General features: G+C 53.7%; 1 protein-coding gene across 1 annotated transcript; it reads left to right on the plus strand.

Moving 5' to 3' along the window:
* The first annotated feature begins 2,063 nt into the window (after positions 1 to 2,063).
* Positions 2,064 to 4,975, plus strand: LOC136005129 (C-C motif chemokine 19-like). Its single transcript, XM_065662322.1, has 4 exons — positions 2,064 to 2,209; positions 3,153 to 3,276; positions 3,652 to 3,748; positions 4,142 to 4,975. The coding sequence occupies exons 1-4, from the start codon at positions 2,152 to 2,154 to the stop codon at positions 4,160 to 4,162; spliced, it is 300 nt and encodes a 99-aa protein (XP_065518394.1). The 5' UTR covers positions 2,064 to 2,151; the 3' UTR covers positions 4,163 to 4,975.
* The last annotated feature ends 14,807 nt before the right edge of the window (positions 4,976 to 19,782 follow it).

The raw sequence follows: 19,782 nt of genomic DNA on the forward strand, positions 1-19,782 counted from the left end.
CGTGTGTTGGCAGGGTTTACCCCCAGGATGTATTCCCAACACTGGACATGCTCCTTTTGGTGCGTGGCCAGATGGGAATCAGAAGCAGGTGGAGCCCCGTGTGCCAGGAAAGTGGCTGGGGACCAGTACCCCACACGACAGACCCCCAGCACCCCTTCCCAGCCCCTGGGCATGCTCTGGTAGCTGCCAAACCCACGGAGCATGGAGGAGGTAGGGGTCTGCTGACGGGCAGCAACCCCAGCCCCCATTGCCAGTGGGTCAGGGCTCTGCTTTTGGGACTCCATCTCTGCCACTGGGGAGGAGCAGGCTGTGGCTCAGGACAGGTTGCTCCTCGAAGTCTGGCCACCAGCAGCCAGGAGCTGTGATTCTCCCTGCTATGGCATCACTTGGACAGCATCACGGGGAGATCAAACGCAGACCAGCCCCTGAGCTGCCCCGCATCCTCAAACCCACAGGAAGACCGGAGCTGATGACTGATGCTAATCCTCCTCCACCTAAATTCCCCTTCTGCCAGCCAAGATTTCTCTCTAATAGCTTGTGAGTGCTCTAAGAAGGCAGGTGCTGATTGAAGTTAATCTGGCACATCCTGTTTGTGCAGCTTATTCTGCCTAACCCCTGCGGCACAGCCCCGGCTTGCCAGGGCACAGGAACAGCCGGAGGTGATGCTTTCCTGATGGAGGAGACCATCCCGTGCACGAGGCTGGTGTCAGTGCAGGGATGGAGGACTGGGGCCAGTGGTACCAGCCCCTGGGTAAGGCCAAAGGGTAAGAGTCTCCCCTTGCTTCTCATTGTGCATTGGGGAAGGGGCAGAGCTGCTGCTGCCTGAGAGGAGCAGAGGTCCCCACTGAGGTCCCCAAGCCCCAGCCCTGTGTCCTGTCCCCAGGTAGATATTTCTCCCTGTGGAAGGGCTGTGCAGTGCTTTCCACTGAGTTGCCAGGACAGGCTAAAGTTGGAGCAAGAGGAGGGTGGAGGGATGTAGGTGCTGCTCTAGGAATTCTTCTCCTTTGTGGGGAAACATTTTTCCTATTATCAATGGGAATTTCTATGGGTGCAACTGGTGCTGTCCTTGAGCCCCCCCCAAGAAAAGCCTGTCTCTGCCACCTCTCCAAACCCCTCTGAGGCATCTCTACAAATGCCTTTGAGGCAGCTGCTGAAAGCAGTGAGACCCCCTTCACCATTCCTTCTCCGGGCTGCACAAACCCACTACTCTCAGCATCCCACAATGATACGTATCAGGGCTGAAGCAGGCTGGTTAAGGAACATCACTGCAGGTGGCACTGGCAGGTTATGAGTCACCATCCCCTGGATAAACAGCCCCATCCCTGCGCTCCTGGTAAGGTTTGCAGTGGAAACATTGATGTTCACTCCCTGCGGTGCCCATGTGAGCTGCTGTGCTTACAGCCTCTGTGGGCGATTTCTGCTCTTGTGCTGTGAAAACCTGTTTCCAGGAAGCTCTGCGGCTGTCTCTGGCCGTGAGCCCGACTGCTGGGTCACCTGGAAACCAGGATGTCTTTTGGCATGTGAGATCGCAGTCCTGGAGCAGAGAATGATGGCTGGGCTCTCCCCCATGCATCAGCTTTGGATGTGCCCCCCCTGCCAGGCACTGGGGAGGCCAGAGGGAGCCAGACAGGTTCCTGGAACCAGATGCAGGGGCTCAGACATCACCCCAGCACTGATACATACCCCAAAATCGGGGCTGAAGCAAATTCTTCTCGCAGCATCAGGGGGTTGAGCCTGTGTGATATCTAATGGGAATGTCCCAGAGACATCTAGAACTGGGAATTGAATGGGATGAGACACCTCATGTGCTGGCCCAAAGCCCTCAGGTGCTTTCACAGGGTAAAGGGACCCTGGAGCTGCAGCCCCTGTGGCCTGTGTGCTGTCTCTGAGGGTGTTTGGCTCTGAGACCACAGAGCAGCTGGCTTCAGGGAAAGCAGATGGGATATTTGGGAACTGCTCTTAGATTAAAATCCAGCCTGTGGTAAGACTTGTTGCAACTTCCCACCCCTCTTCTCCAATGGAATGTGAAAGCCACTGAGCTGGAAGGATAAATAAGCAGCAGGGAGCAACCAGCAGCAGTGCAGAGCTCACCTCTGCTGCCTGGACCTCTCCATCGCTTCCAGCCCATCCACTGCCAGACTCAGCAGCAAAATGCAGAAGCTGCAGCTTCTCTGCCTCGGTCTCCTGGTGCTGGGATGTACCCTGGATGGTAAGAGGGAACCTCTCAGTCTGCCTTTGCTGTGGAAGGAAGGTTTCTTGCTCTCTTTTGCATTTCCAGTGAACTCTTAAAGGGATTCACGCCTGGGGCTCTGCCCCAGCCCTCTGCCTCCTCTGTTGTAACCTGCCTCATAAGGACTCTATCCTGCCCAAAGTCCAGGCAACAGCCTGCAGTGTGCTGGGTCTGGAAATCTGTGCTTGGGAGAGGCTGTGGAGCAATCCTGCCTCCCTGTGCCCTAGCCCAGCTTACCAAAGGGAGCATCCTTTGGCATTGGGCAGGCTGGGGACAAGCGGTAGGGCTTGGGAGCAGAAGGGAAGGTGTGTGCTAGTGCATAATCCATGTTTGAGGGCTGCTCGTGTGGGATGTGGCATTTTCACAGGTCACAGATGTCTGGGTGGGCGATACCAGGCCTCTGGTGTGGGGAGCTGGGGAGTCCAGGTAGCTTGTGGTGTTACACCACACCTTGCTGCATGGGGCTACAGGCATCCCTGGGCTCTGTCAGCCTCAGTGGGCATTAACAGTGAATACAGCATTTGCTTGGAGTGTGACTGAAGTTCCCTACCCCACAGTGAAATGCAGGCAGCTGGGTCCCTCAGATGTCACAGGACCCATCCATGTGGGGTGGGCCGATGATGGGGTTGCTGGTGTCTGTATTGCAGCATCCTCTAGACAGATGAAGCCCACTGCGCTGCCTTGCTTGCTGCTGGTGCTAGTGCTATGGGAGGGATGCAGGCATGCAGAAACGCTGTCTTCTACCAACCTGCTGTTTCTCGTCTCCTCTGCTTTCTGTTGGAAAGAGGCAAAGGGATGTGGGAGCAATAAGACTCATGCCTGCATGTGCATAGGGCACCATCCTGCCCCACAGCACCTTCACCCTCCGGGATGGCTGGGTGAAGGTGCATCCAAACAGCTGCATGGTGTGTTCCTCCTCCAGTGCACGGTGGGAACAACGTCCTTGACTGCTGCCTGGGGACGAAGAACACTCCCATTCCGTTGCGGATAGTGAAGGATTACCGGCTCCAGCTCGTGCAGGACGGCTGCGATATCCCAGCTGCCGTGTAAGAGACAACAGCCCCAGGGTGGTGATGGATGAGGGACACAGCCCCAGGGGTGATCACCAAGAGCACCTTGGTGATGACCGAGGGATGGACCCTGCGGGGAGGCAGGGAGAGAGGCAAAGCAGAGTTGGAGGAGGAAGTTTGTTGAGCCAGTTTTGGGGTTGAGGGAATAGGGAAGAGACTTTGGAGATCAAAGGCTCAGTCAGAGCAGGACCTGCCGGGAGGGGAAAACATGGGACAGAAAACAGGGAAGAAAGTCAGCGTTAGGTAGGGATGGAGGAAGTCAGTGAGGGAGGCAGTGGGTGGGAGTTTGAGCTGTGCTTGTGCATCCTTGGGGACTCCTCATCTTGGTCTTTTTCCCCATGGACCTGTCAGGTTCACCACCACAAAGGGCAAGCGCCTCTGTGCCCCCCCCCAAGCCCCATGGGTGCTTCGTCTCCAAGAGAAGCTGAATGCCAGCTTTGCCAGGAAGGTAAGAGCCATCCCTGTTCTCAGCTGGAAGCAGTGGCAGTCAGGGGCGGTGGGGTGTGTTTATCCATCACCAAACAGGCTTTTCCCAGTGTGACTGTGCTGCTGGGAAGAGCTGGGACCTGCTCTACTGAGGCATGGGCACTTTGTCTCCATCCCCCCTCCTGGGACCAGCTTGGCTTCTTACAGTCCCTCTTACACCCCAAGCAAATGCAGCCACAGGCTTGCAATAGGTTCAGTGGGTGCTTTGCAAGCCCTGCCAGGTCCCCATCGCAATAGCTTGGCCACAGGAGGTCATCCATCCCTTGGTGACCACCCTGTCCACATGGAAGAGACTCTGGGGAGGATCCTGCCCCAAGGATCACCCTCGTCACTGATGGGTTTTTCACCTTCCCAGGCCAAACACCAGGGCAAATAGGCTCCGAAGAAGCCCGTGGCCAGCCCCAGCATCTGGAGTGGGGCTGGCTCCCAGCTGTGAATCTGAAGCTAATGGAGCCAACCTGCTTCCATGTCCAGCCGCAAGCCAACCCTCTTCAGCACTTGTGCCAGTGTGTGGGGCTGGGCAGAGCGCTGCCTGCTCTCTCCTTTTCCCTCTATCACCTCCAGTGTGACCCAGCAACCTGTGCGAGGCTGAGCCAGGGGCTGCTGGACGTGAGGCTCCGCCACCTTCGCAGCCTGGCAGCTGTTTGATGGAGACTGTTCTGTCCCAGCACAGCAGCTGGGACCTCCAGAACTAGTCTGATCCCTTTGGTTTCCACCATCAGTCCCAAGCTTGAGTCCTTCTGCATCCATGGGAAGAGCTGCCAGGATGGGACAGTGTGGGGATGGAGGGGTGTGATGGGGATGCTCCTCACTGGCCATGCATTGTGGCACAAGACAGATGCCCTAGGGGATACCATGGTCTGTGCGTTTCCTCTCTCATGCCCTGACTTCCCTGCACTGTTTCCCCTCTTGCCTTCCTTGCATGGGTAGAAATAGAGCCAGTAACACGGTGGTGGCAGAGCGGTGGCAGCGATGTTGTCCTCAGCCCCTGCTCTCCTCAGGGACATTGCCCTCCTCCTTGGTCCTCCAGCCTGCCACCATGCTCACACCCTGCCTGGTGTGAACAACCAGTGTTCGTGCCACAGGTATTTGCTGCTAGATCTCTTCAATGCAACAATTACAGATGTGAGTTGCTGCTTCTCCCTCTTTTTCGCTGTGCTGTGATTTTGTTAAATAAAAAGAAAAACCAGCTGGTGGTTGACCTGCTTTGTGTTTGAGCCCAAAGGCCAGCACGGGGTGCTCAAGGCAGCACTGCCTGTGATGCTGTATGGCAACGGGGGCTGTGCTGGGGTGCAAGGAGGGGGAAAAGTGGCTTTCATAGGGGTGAAAGGCACATTCTATAGCAGCTGGGCTGCATGTCTCTCCTGGGAGTACCTCAGCATCTTGTTGTGGCAGGTGCTCTGCGCTGTGCTGCTCACCCATGCTGACAGAGAAGATCCCCAAGGCACCGTATTGCAGAGATGGGGTAGGAGGGAGCGTGCTGCTATTGCACCATCCAGCCTAAAACACTTCAGTTCCACCGGCAGAACTGCTGGGCTGAGGTCTCAGCTCCCACACAGTCAGGGGACATGGAGGAAAAGCTTCAGGAGCAGGCCTTTCGTCCTTGTAGTGAAGGGAAACTGAGTCACAGTGTGGACTGCCATAGCAGTTCGGTGCTTGCTAGCATCTGGGGTGCAGGCAATGAGAAAGAGGTTTTGGGGAAAGGGAGCCCGGAGAAGACGCCTTCTCTTAGGCACACCCATGGATGGAGGGGCTCCTGCCCCTCGTCACTGATGAGCTTGGAATCCTTGGCTATTTTCTTCCCAAGCCCTGGATCTCCTGGACTTTGGCCTTGCCGCCCCATTGTGGCTGCATGTCCACTTGGGCACTGCCCTTTTGCATGATCCATGGGATGCTTGAGTGAGGCTGCTGTGTTCAGCTGAATCATGGGCTGAATGCGGATGGGTGGTATCTGCATGGCCAGCAGGCAGGCTCCATGCTCTCCTCCCAAAGACCACGGTGTCATACATGACTGTTCGCATCATTAATCATTTTCACTGCCCCTGTCCCGGCTTTGGTGCCAGCCGGCAAGCTAGGGCACAGGCTGGCAGTGAGACAAGCCAGGGACTATTCCTGAAGGCTGTGGGCACATTGCCACTGCAATGGCATCCACAGTGGTGCAGTGGCTGGCCTGTCCAAGCCAGAGGATGTCCAGGCGCCTTATGATCTCTGCTGACCCTTGTTGAATGCAAGCGTAACCCTGTTCCCTTTCCTCCCCTGTTCTGCTGCTCTCTTAGTTGCTGCCTGGGGCTCCTTTTTCATGTGTTTCATGCCCTGGGACCCTCCTCCCTGTGGACATGCAATGCCTTGGGCTCAGCTGTCTCTTGTTGTGACTTTCCCAGAGCACCAGCTCTGTCCCAGCTCATTAACTACAGTGACAGCCCCAGCAATACTACCCGGAGTAGGAAGAGGAAAAAGGCTGGTATGGGAAGAGGCCAAGATAAACAGCGTGAGTGGGAAAGGAGGATAACTGGTACTTGTTGGGGCAAAAGCCTTCCTACTGCTCGCTCGGTGACCTGTGAGGGGCAATGGTTGGGGAAGGGGGGATGCTCCGTATGGATCTGCATCACGGCTGAGCTGCTGCTGCTGGTATGGGTGCCTGGGGCTGCAGGGGGGTCTTAGCCTGGGGCAGACCAAGTTCATCCTTGGCTGGAGGATAACCTGACAAGGAGCGTTGTGTCCTGGCCCATTTCCTTGGGAAGCTGAGGGAGAAGGGGCTTGCACCCTTCTCTGTGACGCTGGAGGCAGGTTTGTCAATTTCCATCAGGTTGTGGGGTCACTTGGCCAGCCTGCCTGCAAGAGCATGGCTGTACCCATCTCTTCTGGGATCAGTAAATGTGCCCTCCTCACAGCAATGCATCCATTCAACACAGATCCCAGTCGGTTCCTTGTTTTCTGTGGCTCTCTAGGGGACGGTGATCCAGGTCCCAGCTCCAGCAGAGGCTGCCCTTACCCTTTATTGATGTCCTGGGCCAGGTCCTGGCTGTCTGTCCCTCCCCCAGCCTTGCAGCAGTTTTCCCTATTTCAGAGCCCCATTCTTGGAAATCTGTCAGAACCAGCAAGGCTCAGTGTTTCATAAACTACAGAGTGAGTTTTTCTAATACAAATGTCAACAATCTCTTCAGGGGGAAGCAGCCACTTTCCTTAGAGAAAGCAGCCTGTCACTGCCACATCAAAAACCCAGCCAAGAGCTAATTTCAGTATAAAGTGTTCCAAGCCCTCCTGTTTTTCTCTCCCAGCTGTGTTTTTCCTGCTCTTTACCTACCCAAACTGCGTCCTCAGGGACTGCTGGGGCAGCACCAGGTTTTGCTGCAGTACGATCCAGACATGCCCTCAGCAGGTCTGGGGCGATGTGCAGGGATCACTTTGGTGTCAAGTGTTCCGGAGCAATCCCTGCAGCCCTTTATCCGTGCCCAGGACCTGTATTTCACATGTTGTGCAGTTATAAATAATTATAACTGAAAAGCTTTCCTAGGGAGCTGACAAAAGAGCTGCTCTGCTGGTGACTGTGCACAAAGCGTGGAAAGAAAGAAAAGGCTGCACCTATTTAAGAATACTCAGTACACCTCAGGTTGTTCTCTGGCTTCCAGGATCTTGAAAGCACTTCTCTCTCGCCTGCCATAGACTCATAGAATGGTTTGTATTGGAAGGGACCTTAAAGCTCATCCAGTTCCAACCCCCTGCCATGGGCAGGGACACCTTCCACCAGAGCAGGTTGCTCCAAGCCCCTGTGTCCAACCTGGCCTTGAGCACTGCCAGGGATGGGGCAGCCACAGCTTCTCTGGGCACCCTGTGCCTGGGCCTCACCATAAAGAAGTTCTTCCTAATTTCTAATGTAAATCTCCCCTTTCAGGTTAAAGCCATTCCCCTTGTCCTGTCCCTACATGTCCTTGTAAAAAGCCTCTCTCCAGATTTCTTGTAGGCCCCTGCCTTGGATGATCCCCAAGCTGCATTCAAAGGGCTCCAGTCACTGCAGGCACAATCTGCTGCAGTCTCAGGCTCTCCATGGGCACTGCCACTTATTCAAGGATCATAGCAAAACAGCCGCCTGCTTCTCTGCAGCAACAGAATAAAATACCCCTTCCAGGGACTTTACTGGAGCTGGTTTTGACCCTTGCCTCCAAAGACATGGTGTATGGGGGCTTTTTCTGCCACCAGCATCCCTCACGTTTGTGTTCGTTGCTCCTGGAGCCCCACATGCAGTTGCAGACAAGGCGAGCAGCACTGCATGGGCTAAAACTGTTCCTCTCCTGCAGCTCTGGTGGCTTCTTCTTATTGCTGTCTGGTGCATAGGAGTCCATGGGATCTGTGAACATGCCCTGGGCATGGTTGTCCTCCATGCTGGTGGTCTCCCCTACTTCATGTCAAGGCAAGAGGCTACTTCCCATAGGCACAGATCTATTAGCATCAGTGCTGGACCTGGCTGTCAAGGTCTCAGGGGCCTGTCTGGGTTTTTGTGAGGAGATGGGACACATGGACAGTTGGGAAGGGTGGGAAGCCAGGTGATGGACAGCCCATTTTGTCTTATCCCATTGCACTGTTTGCTCTTGCCTGAACAGTAATGTGTGAGGGTGATGGAGAGGATCCAGGTCTGGCATCACTCATCCTCAGGCTCCTGCTTGCTCCCCTCTCATTCCCGACATATCATCACCAGCGCTGCTTGTCTGGACACTTCCTGCTGAGATTTGTCTTGTTGGAAGATGCCAGGACCCTTGGCCAGGCTGTGGGGCTCCAAGGAGCTGGTGCCATCCCTGCAGCTGAATTCTTCCTGGTGGTATTGCCCATCCTGCGCCTCCATGTTCTGATTCCCAGGACTGGAGCATGGGACCAGGGTGCACTTCCTGGCCTGAATCCCAGGGGCCAAATTGAGCCCAGAAGTTGTCTGATATGGGGACCCTTGTGCCCATGCAGGGCTCAGCTCTGTGCTTTTACAAGTTTCGGGTACTACCGCTCATTGCAGTGTAAGCTCAGCTGTAAGCCAGGTGCACCCAGGGCCAAAAGTACCCTTTGTAAAGGGAGGTGGGACCCATCCTCTCTGCCCTGAGATGCACCCATCTTCTCTTAATGCACAGTAGCAGTAAAAACTGGAGATTAAAGAGAAAACCAGAAGGACAAGCAGATAGGAGACTTGTCCTTCTGCCAGAAGTCTTTGGAAAGTACCTTTCCCATTGCCCATCCCTTCCAATGAACCTGTAGGCAATGGTGAGAGTGACATTTCTGTGGCACTCCCTACCTCTCCTTCCTGTGTTCCTGCTTAGCAGTACCTTTAGGTAAGGTTTTCTCTGCTCCCCAAGGTTTGTGTGCTCCCCAGGAGGTTTGAGAGAACCTGCCCTCCTTCCTTTCCTCTATTGCTCTGAGACCACAGCAAAACAGCATGTCCGCATGGCAAAACAGAGCTGGGTCTGTAGGAGGTTGAGGTGAGGGGGCACCAGCCCGCTCAGACTGAAGGGATGGGGCTTGGAGGGGACTAATGAGGATCTGGGAGCTCCATTAGCTCTGCCTGGGAGCAGATGGGAGGGACAACCATGGGGTGAGGATCAGGAAAGGGCAGTAGCAAAGAAGAGATGATTTTGGAGCTTCTCATGAGTTTAGGACATTGATGTGCAGCCCAAGGGAGGCATTAAACCCATAACCATGAAAATTCTTCCCTTGTCTGGGATAGAAAGGGAGAGACAAAGTATTGCTAAAAGTCAGGCACGTTCAGACGCTCTTCCTGTGGTCCTTGTTTAGCTCTACCAAGTGCAAGGCTCTAACCCTGTGCCCTCCTTTTCCCTCTGTCTCTTGGCCCTGTGCTTCCCAGTTTCCGCCCAGTTTCCTTGGGCTCCTCTTGGCCCAGTGGTGGCTATTCTGTGCCTGTCCAGAGGGATCTGCCAGCTGTGCTGTGTCCCTGCAGATGTGCTAGGTGTGATATGCCTGTTTGCTTGCCTTGGGGCTGTTTGGCTCTGCGGCTCCAGTCCACCTCCTCCACAAACACATCTCACTCTTCCACAGTTTCCCACAGAAAGCAGAAAGATTTTCTTTCTTGCAGATGTTCTGGCTGGGAAAACCCCTTCTGTGGTGGGATGAGCACTGACTGTCCCCACACCGCAAGCACACAACTGTGTTTACATGAGCATTCCTCAATCTTGTTTAACTTATCAAGCCATGGCTCTCTACTCTCTCTGGGGGGAATGACGCTCCAGAAAAGCAGCATTTACTATCAGGAGTCTTGTGAGCTGCTGAGGTGGTCTTTGGTGAAGAAATTAAGTGCTTTCCGTGAAAGACCCTGTAACTTACAGCTCTTATCTGGCTGACATTGCTTTTAGGAAGGCACCAGTCAGCATTTAGGGTGATGGATGACAGCCACTGTATTGCAAAGAACAAAAGTAGAAGTGTCCTGTGTATGATACAGCTACAGAATTGCCCTCTTCTCACAGTGTTTGGTTTCATTTCCCAGCGACTGTGCAATACTCCAGAATTCTCCTCTGTCCCTGCCAAGGTCACGGATACCCCAGGGAATTCCTGGTGTTGGAGCTTGCGGGGCTGTAGGTTTCACTGCCTGCCTGGGGTGAAAGCAGGGCTGAAGTCCACTGGGTTGGTCTCTGCTATCTCCAAAGGCTGTGTCCATGCTGTGCAATGTGTCTTTGTTGTGGCGAACAGGTTGCCCAGAGAAGCTGTGGCTGCCCCATCCCTGGCAGTGTTCAAGGCCAGGCTGGATGGGGTTTGGAGCAACCTGCTCTAGGGCAAGGTGTCCCTGCCTGTGGCAGGGGTTGGAACTGGGTGAGCTTTAAGGTCCCTTCCAACCCAAACCATTCCATGATTCTATGAGCCTATGACACGGTTGGCTTGGGCAGGTCCTGAAGATGCTTGCACTCCACTCTCAACTTCTTACTTAGGGTAGGCTCTACCCTGTTTGAGCTGCCCTGTATCTCAACACAGACACCAGGAGCAGTAGATATCTTGCAGCATGATAGGGATGGTAGGAGAAAGCTCTCTCTACCTTGGCCTGGTTTCAAGCTAAACTCCTCACTAGCCCTGCTGCTAGCAAATCCAGTGCAGGTGGCCTGTTCCGAAAATCAGCATCTCCTGGCATGCTCAGATCCCGTAGAAGCGATGTTTAAAACTATGTTGCTAAAGCAAAAAATCGCCACAAAGAACCATTTGTGAGTCAGCCTCATGCCAAGAGGTGCTCAGATCATCTTCCAGCCCAACTTGGCAGCTGGTGCAGTGGGAAGGGGAGAAACAGGGGCTGCCTTGCACCTGGTGGGATGAAGACGAAGTGGTACATGACCTGCAACTTGCTGACACTGCATCCAGGCCCTGTCCCCTTCGCTCCTGGCAGGGATAAAGGTTTTAATTTATCATTGAGCTTTGTTCAGTGAGGATTTGGGGAATAAAATGGTTTGTGTTGGAAGGGACCTCAAAGCTCATCCAGTTCCAGCCCTCTGCCACAGGCAGGGACACCTTCCATAGAGCAGGTTGCTCCAAGCCCCTGTGTCCAGCCTGGCCTTGAGCACTGCCAGGGATGGGGCAGCCACAGCTTCCCCAGAGGAGGTGTTCCCGGATGGGACAACTGGGCTCTGGAAAGGTGTGCACCCACCGGGGAGGCTTGTGGAGGAGAACAGTGTTTGGTCAGAGGTCTGGATGACCTGGCCTCCAAGCACAAGCTGAAGGAGCTTGGGTTTACCCTGCTTCCAGTAAGAGATAAGATGTTCTCCAAGTGCCCAGAAGGATACTGCAGAGGGAAAGTGAGAAAAGTACTCTCTGAGTTTACTTCCGTAGGTCAAGAAGCCATGGGGGCCGCTGGGGTCAGGCTTTAGGGGGAATTCCATTTTGCAGGAAGAGGCAGCTGAAGAAGCGCTGTATCTCCACTGCTGTAAGGTTACGGTCAGAGCAGTGCCTGTCAGAAAGCTCTAAGTACTGCCGGCCCTGGCTCAGCACAGGATGGACTAGAAATCCAGGGGCAGTCCTTTCTAATTCTTTCTCCTTCCCTGTTCAGGACTACTGCTGAGTTCCCAGTGTGCGAGGTGGGCTTCCTCTGCATTCTACTGTTGCTCTGAGGGCTGCATGAAGTGCAGAGATTTTCACCTTGGGAACCTTTTTAGAAGGTGGAGGTGGGAGGATGGAATTATGGAATCACAGGAGGGACCTTAAAGCTCACCCAGCTCCAACCCCTGCCACGGGCAGGGACACCTTCCACTAGAGCAGGTTGCTCCAAGCCCCTGTGTCCAACCTGGCCTTGAACACTGCCAGGGATGGGGCAGCCACAGCTTCTCTGGGCACCCTGTGCCAGCGCCTCAGCACCCTCACAGGGAAAAACTTCTGCCTAAGAGCTGATTTCAATCTCCCCTGTGTCAGGTTAAAGCCATTCCCCTTGTCCTGTCCCTACATCCCTTGTCCCAAGCCCCTCTTCAGGTTTCCTGCAGCCCTTTTAGGTACTGGAGCTGCTCTCAGGTCTCCCCTTCTCTTCTCCAGGCTGCCCCAGCCCAGCTCTCTCAGCCTGGCTCCAGAGCAGAGCTGCTCCAGCCCTCCCAGCATCTCCATGGCCTCCTCTGGACTTGCTCCAGTAGCTCCATGGCCCCCTTGTGCTGGGGACCCTGGAGCTGGGCACAGGACAGCAGGGGGTCTGCTGAGAGCAGAGCAAAGGGAAAGTGAAGTCAGGCACTGAAGTCCCCACTCATTTGTTGGGTGCTTGATGTGAAGCTGCTCATGCCCACAAGAAACACTTGTGTAAATCTAGACCTGTGCTTGTGCCTCCATGATGGGGGTGCCTTGGGAGCATGGAGACAGCTGGGGTGAAGGAAACAGCTCCTGTGTGGCTCCTCTGAAGAGGAGCAGGCTGTGCAGGCACTAATGGTAGAATGTGAACCATCAGTGGTGGGAAACGGTGTCCTTGCTGTCACCACGTGGGCCACATGCTAGCGTGCTCCTGGCAAGGGCCTTCTCAGCCTTTGCTCTTTTCACCAGCACAATCTGAATTTGGGTTGAGAAAAAAAGAGAAAGCAACTCAAAGAGAGGAAAGAAAAGAGCTCTTCAGGGCAAACGCGAAGCCAAAATGCTCAGCATCAAGTGCTTTTTGAAAGCAGCTGTGGAGCCTTGCTTGGAGATAAATAAAGGCTGGTTTGAAGCTGGAGGGCTAGCTGGCAGGACACACTGTTCCCATCTTGCCAAATGCTTCCCAGACCACCTGCCCTCGCAGGGATGGGTTCCATGCAGGACTGACACCGTGCAGCCCAAGAATCTGGGTGTTATCACCAGGATCCTGATGCTCATCCAGGCTTGAGCACGGGCAGAGCTATGGGGCCATAGGGAAAGGAAGCCTTTGAGGGGTCCTGTCTGTCTTTGGAGAGCTCAGAGAGCTGGAGACCTTTCTACCTGGTGGTTTATCGTCACCCTTGTGAGGTTTTGAGGATCATGGAGTGGGATGCAGCTGTGGGAGTCTGGCTGGCAGGAAATGTGTGCTGCCTGGCCTGCCGGGTAGTACCAAATGGATGCTGTGGTTTTGGGTTGGTGCAAGGTCTAAAGCATCTGAGTCAAGGGAGTTTTACCCAAAGTGGGCCCTGAAGTGTCTGTGCTCACTGCCTTAACAGAATGAGGAAAGGCTTGATCAAAAAAAGCATCTGGAACAAGATCAGAAGCCAAACATGCCCCTAAACAAAGGAGAAACATGGCCTTGGAGGAGAAAACAGACATGCAAATGGAAACAGAGGGAGCCAACAGCAGGTTGGGTTTCTCTGGATCTCATTTGTCTTCCTTGTGCTGCAACTGTCTAAAGTAAATGCTGGGGGGGCTGTGGTGTGCCAGAACACGCCGGGGCCATCCATCATGGGCTGTGCTTGCAGCTGGGACAGGGCCGTGACGAGAAGCTTCCAGCTATCCAAAGGGGCTCTGCCTCATTTACAGCATCAGATTTGCCGGGTTTCCCATTCTGCATGCAGGCAAATGCAGGGGGAGAAGAAACTCTTTTAACAGGGCATTAACCCCTGCAAATGTGACCCTGCAGTGCTTTTCTACAAGGGCTCTGGCGAGGCTTCAAGAGGGTCATTGCTCTCCCTGCTCCCAGAACTCCTCCAGCTCAGTCTGGGAAGGAATTCCTACTACTCACCCCTCATAGGCTATTTCTGGTTGCACTCACACAAGCCTTCTGGGTCAGTACATCCCAGTCTGAGCAGTCCTGGTCTGCTCAGCACTGCTTCTTCGCTTCTAGGAGCTGTTCTCTTGTTCCAGACAGTGTGTGTGAAGATGGAGAGCAGGTAGTTCTACAGTGATTTCATAAGGATCTGCTATGAAGGGCTTTCTCTGCAAGCCAGGAGACTAAGTCTGGGTGCAGCTCTGATGATGAATGTAGGAATTCCTAAGTGAGCCCTTTTATCAGCTCCTTGCAAAGGGAGCAGGAGGAGGCCATGGCATTTGGGTATCTGGGAGATTGCCCCTGGATCAGAGTGGTCTGCGCTGCCGCAGAGTCAGCGCCTTCCTTCCCAGCCTTCCTGTGAGATGCTGCTGTCCAAGGATTTCCAGGCAGAGAATGACCAGGGCCAGGAAAAAGCCATCAAAAAGAGCAAAGCTGGAGTCTGCGGGGGCAGAGCTGCCAAGAGTGCAAAAGCAGCACAAAGCAGGGGAGCAGGGGATGTTTCTGAAGCAAATAAGATGCACCAGGTTGGTATTCCTACCAGGGCACAGCAGCAAAGGCTGGAAAGTCCCTGGCTGGCTCCTCTGTGTCTGATAAGGCAGGCTGGCTCCATGCCCTGCCAAGGAAAGACTTGCTTGTGGATCCTTTCTTATAGGGAAGCAAAGGGGGGAGTCATCAGGATGGCAGTCAGAGGGATGAGAAAAGGCAGCCAGATCCTTGCTTCAGGCAGCTCCAAGCACAGCCACAGCATTCGCAAGGCGAGTAAACTTCACAGGGAAGCTGCTGGGAGGGCAGCAGGGCCCTCAACCGTAGACTGGGAATATACCATTGATCCTGCTAAATCACTGAGCTCCCTCCCCTCCATGCTACCACGGCTCCCTTAGGTGTGTGCTGCATCTCCCTGAAACCCTGAAGCTCTTTTAAGCCTCCTCTGGCTTCAGGGAGGCTGACCCAGGACTAGCACTTCAGTTTTGGTTACCAACATCATCTCTGAAACCCTTCTGCTCCTGTGCTCACGTCCCTAGGCCTGACACGAGCTGTCTCCATCCCTGAAATGGTCAGGCTTAAACTGCAGGTTTAAAGCAACCAGGAATGCCCTTTTCAAACCCTCTAGGGTAGGTAATGGAAACCTGCAACACAGGGTGCTTGAGGGGAGCATCCAAGGGATAGATAAACCCATCATGAGTGGGTGCATATGGGTCCCACACAAACCTCACCAGGGGAAACTCCTGCACTCCTGAGCGCTGGGAGGGGGTGGCAGGGAAGGATGGGTCTGGTTTTCTCTGTTCTTTGTGCTTTTCCCTATGTATCTAGTCGTGGTCTCAGGCAGAGAGTGAGATAGAGTAATAGAGCCTCTGTCCTCACCAAGCGCTGCTGTTCCTCTGCCCTTTGCACTGATAAATTTCACCCAGTATCTATTACATCCACTTATTCTTGTAAGGTACATTACTGCTCCTCTGAATCATCAAAGAGTGTCATTAACCTGTTCCCACCTTTCGTGTTGATGCTGACGTCGTGACTGCCCCCATAGGCTCCAATGGTGTTTCATCAGTGGATAGAGCTCCCTGGCTGCTTCCCTTCCCGAACACCCTGCTTGCTGGGATCCCAGCAAGGCTGGGATGAAGGCCACCATCAGGGGCTCTTCCCTGCCTTTCATCCATCCCCAGGAGGGCTTCACCCACCCATCGTTTCTCACATCCTGAGGAAGCGGCTTGCAGGCGGAGGAGCAGTGAGTGCTGCCCGGGATGGAGCGTGCCGGTCCTTTGACCTCGTGTCCTGTGGGAACAAGAGCTCTCCTGGCTCCCTGCCCTGCGCTAGCAATGCTTAACCAATTGTCCCTGCCTCCCGAAAAATCCCGAACAACAGAAAAAGGCAGCCACCAGCCGGGAAGGAGAAGGAAGGCACCACCGAGCCTCTTCTTGTCTTTGTTTGGGCAGGCAAAGTCCAAGGCTAGCTGTCACACAGGGCTATTCCCAGCCCTGGGTCTGTGCCAGCACATCCCAGAGACCCACAGGAACTCACAGCAGAGAAAAACAAGCTTGGGATGGCTTTGCCTGAGGTTATCTGGGGGGACCCAGGGCTCAGGACGTGATGCATGAGGTTGGGCAGGCTTTCTGTGTGCTCCCTGTGTCATCCTCTGCTCACCACAATGGGCCTCTCAGCTCCTTACAGCAGAGGAATGGTTAAGTCCTGGTTGTCCAGGGTGGTTGGTGGGGGACAGGTCTGGTCTGTGAGAGAGTTGCTGGTGCTGCAGTGAGCAGACCACATCTGTGGAGTGAAAGCCTGATAATGTGTCACTCCAACACACACTGAGTACTTTGTGGTTTGGTTGTATGCGGTTGGGGTTTTTTTCCTTTTTAGTGTAAAAACAGAGTGATTTGTGGGGACAGGGATGCTCGGGGTGAATGTGGCAAGCCTCAGGGATGGGCACAAAGTAAGGGGCTGCATTCAGAGATGCCTGCCCTTCATCTAAATCTCTTGCGGCTGCTGTTGCTGCATCCCAAACAGCATTTCTGGAAGGGCAAGAAGGTTTGTGGTCCTCTTGTGGAAAGACATCAGCACTTCCCATGGTGGAAGAGCAGTCCCAGCAGAGCAGATTGACATCTGCCTGTGTCAGAGACTTTATCAGGCAGACATGGCTGCAGCTCTGAGCTCCAGAAACACCTTGGTTGTGGGGGAATGATGCTACAGAGCTCTGCTCCTTAGTGACAATGGGCTCATCCTTCTGCTGTGGCCCTGCCATGCTCTGTGTGTCTCACCTTCTGTCTCTCATCTCCTTCCCTGTGTAATGGAGCAACTCTTCCCTCATTGCCTGCCTGGTCTATGTAGATAAGATTGTAAAATCTTTCGGTCAAGTGTAAGTCTGAGTCTCTGGACACCACCAGTAAGAGTCATAATTCCTGTGTGGTTTGGACAAGCATATGTGGCTGGAATGGCCCTCTGTCTGCATGCTGATCATCCAGTTCCAACCTCCCTGCCATGGGCAGGGACACCTCACACTAAACCCTGCCACCCAAGGCTCTGTCCAACCTGGTCTTGAACACTGCCAGGGATGGAGCATTCCCAGCTTCCTTGGGCAACCCATTCCAGTGCTTCACCCACCCTTAAAGAACTTCTTCCTTATATCCAATCTAAACTTCCCCTGTTTAAGTTTTAACCCATTACCCCTCGTCCTGTCACTGCAGTCCCTGACGAAGAGTCCCTCCCCAGCATCCCTATAGGCCCCCTTCAGGTACTGGAAGGCTGCTCTGAGGTCTCCACGCAGCCTTCTCTTCTCCAGGCTGAACAGCCCCAACTTCCTCAGCCTGTCTTCATATGGGAGGAGCTCCAGTCCCCTGATCACCCTCGTGGCCTTCTCTGGTCTTGCTCCAACAGTTCCATGTCCTTTGTGCTTGCTGGAGACACTATCTCAATGACTCTGTGATGTGCTGGGATGGGTCCACAAGTCTTGCTCCCAACAGCTCCTTTCTCACACAGACACAGAGCAAGGAGAAAGCATCTCCCAAACCTCCTTCAGCAGCAGCAGTGGATACAGGGAGACAGAAGGGGATAAACGTGGGGGATGCCCGTATGTGCCATGCTGCTCACTGTTAAGAGCTTGTGCAGCACACAGAGAGAATGGGAGGAAGCCAAAATCTCCATCCTGGTGGGTCTCTCCTACTCTGTTTTAACCTCCCATGCTGGTACATGTCAGCCTGCACCAGTTCAGAGCTGGCATTCAGAGTGCTCCAGGGACATTCCTTAGTGCAATTCATTGGCTTCACCCCTGGTGACACGGTGGAAATACACCTTATCCTCCTAGTGTGCCTGGCCGGTTGTCACTAGGTTGAGCATGGCCCCTTTAGGACAAGAAGAAACAACCTCACGATGCTCTAGGGGAGGTTTATATGAGGTATTAGGAAAAATGTCTTCACCACGGGGGTGCTCAGGCCTTGGAACAGGCTGCCCAGGGCAGTGGTGGGGTCACTGTCCCTGAAAGTGTTCACAAACCGTGTAGATGAGGCCTTTAGTGACATTTTTAAGTGGTGGCATCGCCAGTGCTGGGGTAGAGGTTGGGCTTCACGATCTTGAGTGTTGGAAATCAATGATTCTGTGATAGTATTCATGTGAGAATGTTGAGAGGCAGGGATGGGGCAAGGCTAGCCTGCCCAGCCTGCAGCAAGTGCGTGCCACTGAATGCTTCCCTGCTAATCAAGGATGTTTTCATTGAGCTCCGAGCCATGCACAGCTGATGTCTCACACCAGCGCCGCTCACCTCCGCTGTGAAATAAGCCACTGATTATGCAGCAGTAGATTAAAAGGCTTTTAATATCTTTATTGGGTACAAGATACACAAACTTAGCCCAGTAACTCTTCAGGGGAAAAGGAAAAAACCATGAGTGAAGGTAAATCTGAATGATCAAGGGAGAACTCGGCACTTTACCCCCCTTTTTACAAGCTGCTCAGGTTTGCAGATTAATCAACCCTGGGTGCATTTGCGTAAATACTCTCATTGATATGATGCAGGTTCATATCCTTGAATCACAGACTCTCAGAATCACTAGTGCTAGAAGGGACCTCTGGAGATCATCTAGTTCAGCCCACCTAGAGCAGGTTACGCAGGAACACATCCAGGCGTGTTTTGAATGTCTCCAGAAACTTCTTGTGCTTTAGTATATTGATCCTTGTCCTATTGCTGGGCATCACTGACAAGAGTCTGGCACCATCCTCCTGCCATCCGCCTTCCAGATATTGATCAGCATTAATGAGATCCTCTCTTACTCTGCTCTTCTCCAGACTGAACAGGCCTGGCTCCCACAATCTCTGCTCATAAGAGAGATGCTCCAGATGCCTGAGCATCCCCATGGCCCATCTCTGAAGGAACACTTGCAACCTCCATGCGTCAGTCCTGCCCTCTCGCTTTTACATCAGTGATGCTAATTTGCCCTTTGCTGCTGATGGATTGTGTGGCTGGAGAGGTACTTAGTCACTCTGCATCCTGCCTCGAGCAGCGAGCAGAGGGGCAGTGGTGGTTGGATCATCTCCTTCACAGCTCTCAGCAGAGCTGAGGAGAACAGGACAGGGGTGTGACATGGAAAATCCAGATCCTAGAGGCACTAAGGAGCTGTTCTTCCTTTGGTGTGACCAGAGCAAACCTGGCAGCACCCCGTCCTTGCACCTCATGGGGCTTCTGCTGCTCCCCACCATCCCGACACCCAGCCTCACTGCAGCTGTCTTTTTTCAGCTTTTCTTACTTTATTTCTGTATCCCAGCTGTGCTTTGAGGAAGGATATGGGGATTGTTATGCCGGGGGAACCACTGTGTTAGTTGCTGTGGGCTGTGCCAGAGCCTGTGCAAAGGGAACTTGCACTTCCCTTTGTAGCCGATGCTCCAGTGAAGGCAGCAGATCCTTTCTGGGTATTTCTCTTCAAAGTGGTTGCCTTCAGGGGGAAATGAAACCATGACCCTTCAGACACCAGTACCCTTCCTCTGGGCTGCCAAACCCAGTCAGCTCTTACATCTCTGTATGGATTTCCAGTCCTGCAGAGCAGGGAGCATGACAGAGGTGAAGCAGGCCTCTAGATCACCTGTCAGATCTTCATTATAGATCCTCAGGTCACAGCTTAGAAACTGCTGCATTTAGAGGATCTCTATGAAAAAGGGTAGAGAAAGAGTTTATTGACTGCAGAGCTTGGCCCTGGAGCAGAGCCAACATGTTTATGCAAGAAGAATAAGTAAACAGCTAAAATCCTGCAGGAAGAGGAGCCCGCTAACCCATTGAGGCAGCAAAACCACTGATTCCTTTGTCTTTTCTCCACTCTGAGGCTTGGGTCTCTGCTGGGCTCCCCTCCTGTTTGGCTGCAGGAGAC

Source organism: Lathamus discolor, chromosome Z (assembly GCF_037157495.1).
Source record: "Lathamus discolor isolate bLatDis1 chromosome Z, bLatDis1.hap1, whole genome shotgun sequence".
Taxonomy (NCBI): domain Eukaryota; kingdom Metazoa; phylum Chordata; class Aves; order Psittaciformes; family Psittacidae; genus Lathamus; species Lathamus discolor.